Source organism: Phytophthora infestans, genomic scaffold, assembly GCF_000142945.1.
Source record: "Phytophthora infestans T30-4 supercont1.30 genomic scaffold, whole genome shotgun sequence".
Taxonomy (NCBI): Eukaryota; Oomycota; class Peronosporomycetes; order Peronosporales; family Peronosporaceae; genus Phytophthora; species Phytophthora infestans.
In genome coordinates this window covers 1,530,960-1,539,866 of record NW_003303729.1, presented here as the reverse complement: position 1 = coordinate 1,539,866, position 8,907 = coordinate 1,530,960, and the positions used below count along the sequence as shown (strand labels likewise).

The window sequence follows — 8,907 nt, the reverse complement described above, 5'->3', positions numbered from 1 at the left end:
AAGACGGCAAGGAAGCGGTGACAGTAAAGTTCGCACAGGCAGCAAAATGGCTTGACAAAAAACATACTCGTCAGGACATGACAGATCGGGAACGTTTTAAAGACACACCCGGCTACCCGCTCATGTGTGAGGATATTTTCAAGACGGTATTGCCGCCAGGGACCCCCACCCATGGCGAGCACGAGATCGAAATTATGCCAGGCACAGGTGCCGTATACAAGCCACAGTTGCGATGCAGTCCAGATCAAGAGCGAGCTCTACGCGAGTGGGTGAAGGAAATGCTTCGTGCTAATTAAATCCGACCAAGCATAACGCCACACGAGACACCGACGTTTTGCATTAAAACACAGTAGGTTGGCGCGTGGTACACGATTACAGAGCGATGAATGCCAGAGCAATTCGGCAATCAACGCCCATGTCACGAAAGGACGCGATTTTCGACCGAATGGATGGGTCATACTGGTACAGCTGCTTCGACTTACTCTTGGGGTACTATCCGATCAGGATGAGGGCCAAGGATATATCGTTCACGGCATTCCAGACCCCGGAAGAACTGTTCGAATACATAACTGTCCCCATGGGCCTCAGTAACGCGCCAGCAACATTAAATCGTATCGTACAGAGGGTTTTCGAGGACTTGCGAGATAACGTCACCACTTATTTTGATGATGTCTACGTTTTCACTAATGAGACGGATGTCAAAGCTCACTTGCCTGTGGTCCGACGTGTGTTCGAGAGATGTCGCGAGAAGAAGCTCTTCCTCAAGGTATCAAAATACACTATTTGTGCAGCAGAAATTCCCTGCCTTGGCGATTTTGCCGGACGACAGGGTGTATGCATCGTTCCGGACAAAGTGCGAGTCGTGCGGGAGTGGCCACGCCCAAAAACTATATGAAACTTGCAATCGGTTTTGGGCACCACGGTCTACGTTCAAGGATTCTGTAAGAATTTCCCGGAAATCAGTGCTCCTCTGTTCGAAATGGTTAAGCACAAAGGCAGTAAGGAGTTGAAGAGGACAGGAGAAGGTATCACGGCTTTTGTAGCGCCGAAATTGGCATTGACCGACACGCCCGTGCTCGCGTTACAAGATTTCTCTAAGCCCTTCTTGCTACGCACAGATGCATCTCAGTTTGCATTTGGGGGTGTACTACTACAGCACACACAATGTTGCGATGGAACAGCACGAGAGGGGAAACCAATTGCATATTGTGGAAGGAAGATGAGCTCAGCTAAGCTAAACTACCCGACGCATGAACAAGAGATGCTAGCGATAATTCATTGTCCGAAGATCTGGCACGTCTATCTGCTTGACGGAGGTAGCACAGTAGAAACAGACCACCACTCACTGGAGCGAGTATCACGCAGAAAACAATTAACCGACGCATTTGTCGGTGGTATGACCATCTTGTAGAGTTTCAGCTTCAGTTTCGAGATATTTGCAGGAGAAACTAATACCGTAGCCGACGCACTAAGTAGGCGAGCTGATTTCGAGATTGATTTCCTGGAACAAAAGCGGAAGCAAGTTCTCGCTGCTCGTCGACTAAAGGCGACAACACAAGTAGCACGGATCCGCCGGGCACAACGGCGAGCCGGCCTGACCAACGAATTTGTCGTTCAGAAGAAAATCAAGGACACTGGAGACTTCGTATACGACGAGAGCGACGGTATCGTTCTGTATCGAGTGCAAGATCAACTTAATATCTACATTCCAGCTGATGATGGCGAAATCCAGAATACAATACTTTGGGAACTTTTGACGTCCCTATATCAGGCCACCCATGAATCGAAAAAACACGACAAGCAGTGGCAGAACGTTTTTACTGGAAACATTGGCAGAAGCGAGTGAAAGACTACGTGGCAACATACGAATCCTGTTAGCGAAACAAATTCCGTACGGGAAAGCCTCCAGTGCGCAAAATCATTGGGGGCCAAACTCAATCTCGCAACAGCACATCACTAGCGGACCGACTGTCAAGTAGAGAGGATGAACGCAATCCTTGCACTTATCTCAGACACTACGTGAGTGGGTCCAACAATGACTGGGATGACTACTTGGCGATGGCGGAGTTTGTCTACAATCGACATTACCAGACGACTACAGGCGTGTCGCCATTCTATGCTGATATTGGCTACAACCCACGAGTACCCGCCGATCTACAGATTATGAACCTGAAAAACACCTCGGCAGTGACGTTTGTACAGAAATAGGAACATCTTCTGCGGGAGCGCCAAGCAAACGTTCGTATCGCGGCAGAAAGAATGAAGCTTTTATATGATCGAGGTCGCCGGGATCAACAATTTCAAAAAGGTGAAATGGTGTTAATCTCGGCTAAGAACGTCAACCCAGAGGTAGCTGGAGCAGTGAGAAGGAAGTTGCAGCGAAATGGATCGGCCGTAAAGTGTAGTTAGGTCCTTCACGATGGAGAATTATATGAGGTTCAACTACCACCGGAATTGAAGATACACCCAGTATTTCACACAATGGTACGGAAGAAATTTCGGAAGGAAACCACCGCAGTCCAGCGTGATAGTACGATCCCCACCGTTCGGCTCAAAGACGGTTCAGAGGGCCATTTATCGGGACTATCCTCGACCATCGAATCTCCGGAGACGGTGGAGAGCAGTGTGGGTGAATCGCAATAAAGATATCACATGGGAACAACCGCAAATTTGATGTCAGTACCCGGCCTCATTAGGGAATATCATCGACGAGCAAATGGCCTGCCAACGCGAACATCCAACGTCTACAAGCAAAGCATCACAGCGCGGCAAATGCAGCCCATGTTGTTCGTCAATATGTGACTAGTATCAAGCTCTGTCCGGCGGAGGTCGTGTCACGGAACTAAACCGTTCCGGGAAAGCTAAAGCAGTTTAGAAACTACCCGGTAAGATATAGTGAAACGCCTTTGCAAAACGTCGGAAACCACTACAGCGACTCTTGGCAACAAGCGAGTCGACGGAAGACAAACTAACACAAAATACACTTTGAATTATTCCATCTACTACGCAAGTCCTCGCCTACAACGTCTACAAGCTCGTTCTCGCCAGGTCGGAGTCCCCTTAAAGTCCTCCGTCCGATACCAACTCTACGCTTCCTCCTACCGCTTTGTGGTGTCCCGAGACGTAGGTCTCATGCGGACGGGATTCACCATATTTGCAACAGAAAAGCCTTGTACAAATTTTCATATGTACCAAAAACCGTAAGCCACTAGCCATTGCATTTTGAAGCTCAACAGCGATGGCACTTGGCGACAGCACTTGGGATGCCAAGGTACGGCACTGCCGTGTACCTGTATCGGGCTCCCTGTTTATACCTCATTCGTGGCACCTGCGACAAGTGCGAGTGTTGCATGGGTATCCTCCTGTCTTTTTCGCATTCGTGACGAATTAGAATGCTGCTTTATTTTCCCATAAACTAGACCCTTACTTTCTTAAAGTACAAAGCCGTGCGTCAGCGCTGAATTTGAATTCCGTTTGTTTTAGTGCAAAGTGTTGATCGCTTAACCTGGCGCAAATATCGACTACTTTGACAATCTCCTTCTCGTATAAATATCTGGATAACCTTTATAGCATCCACAAATAAATAAAAATGAAATTACTTTATCAGAAGTGAACCCTCTCATCACTGATGTTATGTCAGATGCTGAGCTCATATCCATTTCCCGGCAGTTTTTGAAGATTGACAGCTTTCCCTAAACGATAGATGGGTAAAATAATAATCCGAATTTGCTGTAAGTACATGCATGCCATAAAAGTCGAATTAGTTTCCTTGTAGATAAGTCGTTTATTTGACAGAAAACTACAAATACACGAAGGGCACAAGGTGGTCGATCGTAAACAGCCAGTAGTACATGTACCATGTAGTACATTAACGTGGTCTCTAAGGGGGTCTAGGGGTACTCTAGATGTCATTTTATGCACAGGTTGAGCGGACGATGTAGCATAATCAATGCAGTCCGTCCACTAGCGTACGCTAACAGAAAGAACGCGCGAGTTAACGTTATCCTTATGTGAATTCTCAGGCATTGTCAGAATTGTCACTGTAACAAATGCGTCACTAGAGCAGGTGTAGTTATCTAATTCCAGTAGTTCTGAAGTTCCGAAACTTAAACCGTATCCCATACATTGTATGATCAAGTCACTTTGAACGAGGAACCACCAGAGTGACTGTAGTTATTAAAATTCAGTAGTGAGCAAAGTTCCTAAACATGATCTGAACCGGTGTCATGTCACCGAACTGACGTAACATCAACAATTATGATCATGGTAGGTTTTATACACCATGCGGGACTGAGTTCCCAAGTTCCACAAAAAAAACGATACACTGTCTCTCTATATCTTCTTTCTCTCCTACCCCCTACCCCCCCTCTATAAATTTTAAAATATTTATATATAAAAGTATAGGAGCTCGGAACCCGAGCACCAACGGAAGATGTCAATGTAACCACAGCCCTTCTAGTTATTAAAATTTGGTTCCGAAATTTTTGGAACCCGGGTTCCCACAGTTCATCAAATAATTGCAATTCACTATTAAATTAATGCACCACAGCAGCTCTAGTAAGTACGGCATCATTTTGGAACCGGTTCGGAATCGGTTTTGGAACCTCGGAGCTCCGACTTAACTATTATTCCGAGCTAGGCACTTAACGGAGCATCTCTTGACTTCGTTTGTCTCTCCCAGGTACATGTATTGAAGAGAAAATTGATCACAGGAATCAGCAAACCGAGCATGAACGATCTGAACCCTCGGAAACCGCGTGAATCGATACACTTCGTCCAACGTGTGTCCCATGGGAACGAAGTTGACAACGACCATCCGGTCGACGTTGAACTGTTGTCTGTACTCATCTGCTTGTTTTGCGGCGGCTTCGATCTCGGATTCCCGTAATTGATTTGACTTCAGCTCGTACGCGACTCGGACCCCATTGGCGATGAGAATGTCGGCTCTCCTTCGGCTGCCTGGAGTTTTTACTTCAGCATAAATACCCCTCGTCAGTGCTCCCTTCTTCAAGATATCCCGAATTGTCGAATACAGCTCGTGATGAAATGCCGACTCACTCGGTGCTTGTCGATTCCTCACAAGATGATTCGAAATGGTTTTGGGGTACACTTGTCCAAGCGCAAGAGACAAGAGCAGCACGGGGTCATCGGTATTAGCAGCTTGATGAATTTCCCGCTCTGGGAGGGCTTCGACACAAACTCGACACATCATCTCAGATACAATGGCCAATCCACCACTGCTTCCTTGGACCACAATCCCCATTCTCAGTAATGGGTCAACGAGTCGCCTTTGCTGATCGCCCCTGACTGCAATGCCGCAGTACCCCTCGACAGTGCTAGCCGTCAAACTCCCATTGTCTTCAAGTATGTATTTGAGTGCCTCCCACTCCAACTCAGTCAAGCTGCGCAGGTCGCCTTGTATGCGGTGATAGGTGTTGTTGTACTGCGTCAAATACCCGGAAAATGCACCCACTTGGAACCACGGTTCCCATTCATGCCACTCCAGAGTCCACTTGTCGTTGTCAACCGTAAATCGAATCAATGATCCAAATACACCGGGCGCTCCACTGGAATACTTCATAATTCCACATTGAAGCGACTGAGGAACGAATAGCGTGGCTCAATAAGCTTGAAAAACGCACTCATTTGTTCCACTGAAAATGGCGCCATCTTGATCATGTTACCAACGTTGAAAGGGCTTGTCTTGTCGTCCCCACGAAAGATTTCGTGATGGTGCACCAATTCATGACTTCCGATCCCAAGAAAACCACGGAAATACGGTGCTGCTTTCCACTTTTGAAGTGCCAGCAGGAACTTGATAGCCAACTCTTTGTTGGAAAAGACATGATTCATTCCATCCACAATCAGGCACAACTGCTTCCGGTCTTGAGGTGCGCAATCCTCCACCAACTGCATAAACGAATCGTAATCGCAGCCCGCATTTCGATTATCAATGCACCTCCCCAATCGATTCCAGAACGTTCCCTCTGCAGCCACATCCGATTCATGCATTTCAAAAAAGACGCACTTGACATCCGCAACACTGGAATCACTGGCAATCCAGTCCATGATGCGATACGCAATTGTTGTTTTTCCAAATTGACGAGGACCGTACAACAGGAACAATGGGTGGCCGATGACCTCTTTTCTTGATAGGCCTTCCTTGATCTGTCGAAAAGCGTCTATTGTATCAAACGGAACGGCGCACTCATCCTGATGCAATGGTCCTGCGAATGCAATCCGGTTTCCCTCCAATCTTTGCTTATTCTTCGGTGGTTCAACCGCAACTTCTGGCAGTTCCACCAGCACGTGAATCTCTTCATCTCCCGGCGTGAAACTCGGCCCAAACAACTCCGATTTGTTGAGCTTCCACGACGGACGCATCTTGTCATTACCAGTGCTGATGCCACCTTGCAAGAAGCTTTCCGTGTTGCGGTCGTCCGCCAGCCGCGTGGTATCCCCCTTCTTCTGCGCCAAGTAGAGCGTCAACCTGGCTGGGTAAACCTCAACGCGGTTGCTCACGACTCTGTATGTACTTGCGATCTTCTCCTGCAGCGCCTCCACATCTGCATTGCGCTTGATCTCGACGGAGAAGACACTCCCTTCGCCGTACACACCGCAGCGCAGCTTCACATCCGTCTCCTCTGTCATGCTCCTGTGCTTTCTCTTAGACAGCTCTCGACTGAGAAGCGGCAGGGGGTTTTGTGGGTTGGGTTACCCCAGGGTTACCCACCCGTCCATCCCTTACGAGCTAAATGTGGGTAATGGGTGGATTATTAAATAACCCATCCACCCCGTTTACCGGCTACTCATAAAAGATACAATACTTGTATTGCTGTTTTCAAGCGACGTACCAAGCTACAGTGGTAGCTCAGTGCTACTATAGTAGTACTACGCATGAGAAAAGTGCTGCCACTGATGTCGCTGCAAGAATGCTGCGGTGGCCATCCATTTTAAGAAAGCAACTCGGAGAGGATGACTTGGAGGAGGCACTTTTGAATTGCGAATTGAATTGCTCTTCTTGTGTATTAAACACAATTTTCTAATAGTGACTAGACATTAGTTTTTATAAGTGAGTAGGGTCACACAAACCATTATTAGCTGCGAACTTAAGTGTACTGGTTTTTTGTTCAATAACTGTCTGGAAATATGTACTGGATCGGTAGCTATATCCCAGCGTTATTTGTACAGACTGGAAGAAAACAGTACAAAGTGGAACTTCCTCGTGCTCCAGCACGTAGTACGGCTATGTCTTCGTCCGACACCTCATTCTGCAATCTGCTCGCACTCTCTCATTTCGACTCAAGTGCCCGAGCTGTTGACCCAAACGACAAAAAAATGCGCCTCACATGCATCCTTGCAGTGCTAGTCGCGGTCACTTTCCACGCCACTGGTAATGCCAATTCTGCGGTTGCGGGCAAGGCTTCGAATGAAAATGGTGTTGACATGATCACCACGACCGACGTGCATGACCCGCGTTTACTGCGTCGTGTCGGAAACGACGAAGGCGAGATCGTGGAAGAGAGAGCCAAAGGCTTCAAAGAAAAATTGAAAGCTGTAGTGGAAAAAATCACGCCCAAGAAAAGCTTGGAAAAACTAAAGGAGACTGTCATATCAACACCCGATTGGGCGAAGATTGTAAAGCACAAGACCGATGAGGCAATGAGACTGGGTTATAAATAAAAAAAAATAGCGCAAAATAAGCTCGTGGTGGGACACAGACTGGTTGGTATGTTTTGTGCCAGGTAACGAAGTACGAAGGAAAAGCGTGTCAAGGTTCGACCTGCAGTGTGATGTGATTCGCTTATCCAGTTAACAACGCAAACATTGATGCGACCTTGCTTGCTTTACTTTTCTAGCTTCAGTTTTATCGTAGGATTGTGGGGGCCACTGCATTGTGTGTTATATGACGGATAGTTCAAGAAGTTGCGCGGTGCACGAAACAGCTCTGAAATGTTATTGTGGTTTAATTTAATCAACCACTGTCTGATATGGAAGTAGTATATATTGTTAACTGTTAGTGGTCACTTCAAACATGTTAGTTTTCAAAAGTGAATCATTAGCGCTATCTAGCTCGCCCGTAGTTATTGTCCTTCTTCATTTAAGTTTCTGTGTAAACCCTGTTTAAACTTCATGAGGTGTGCGGCTTGTCGTTAAAAAGGATGTGTCCATAGACGAAAACAAGCAAGGACCGGATATTCTATTGCCTCCACGCACATGCTGAAAATAAAAGCGAAATACAGTATAAAGAAGAAGAAATACTACCTCCGCTCGGGAGATAAATCATCTTACCAAACTATTTTGCAGCGCTCCGCCTCCTATTTTTCATGTTCTTGAAGGCTGCTGATCCTTCTGCTAAACAGGTGCATGCCCAGTGGGTACTGTGCCACCAACTTAGCTGTGACAAGCAAGACTGCATTCAAGGATCTTCGACCTTTAAAACAATAATTGTGACGGGCTCACACAGCACCTAGCGCTAGAGAAAATTATGCGCTAAAGGAAAGTAGCTTCTGAGAGTATACAAACTATCCGTGAACGGCAGCTCACAGGTCCCCTGAGCGAAGTGGCCAATTTAAGGTAAGTTATAATCGAGATACCGGTATATTTAAAGGTAGACTAAGCTTGAGTCTAATTTACAAACTATAAGTCACCTATAGAAAAGCAATGTCATCAGCCAATGGTTGACCTCGGACGACCCTGTTACCATGTACCAGATATCCCGAAGTATGACGTGTCACCCTTCATGTAACTAGGGGTGGAGCTACGTACCCTGCTACATCTTTTTCCACTTACGTTCGATTTACGGAATAAAGAATTGTACGTCACAAACTTTCATTCTCAAAGTCGAAATACATCGGCTTGGTTGCGCGAGCGCTCACTTCACAGTTAGAGCCTCGAGCAGCGGTT

The 8,907-nt window shown here is 46.7% G+C and overlaps 1 protein-coding gene and 1 pseudogene across 1 annotated transcript; one reads left to right on the top strand and one right to left on the bottom strand.

Moving 5' to 3' along the window:
* Window positions 1-5,137: 5,137 nt before the first annotated feature.
* On the bottom strand, window positions 5,138-6,651 carry PITG_13957 (annotated as a pseudogene; the record flags this gene model as incomplete).
* A 687-nt stretch (window positions 6,652-7,338) lies between these two features.
* PITG_23009 (avr2 family secreted RxLR effector peptide protein, putative) lies at window positions 7,339-7,683 on the top strand (the record flags this gene model as incomplete). Its single annotated transcript, XM_002899572.1, has 1 exon — window positions 7,339-7,683. The coding sequence occupies one exon, from the start codon at window positions 7,339-7,341 to the stop codon at window positions 7,681-7,683; it is 345 nt and encodes a 114-aa protein (XP_002899618.1).
* Between the last annotated feature and the right edge of the window lie 1,224 nt (window positions 7,684-8,907).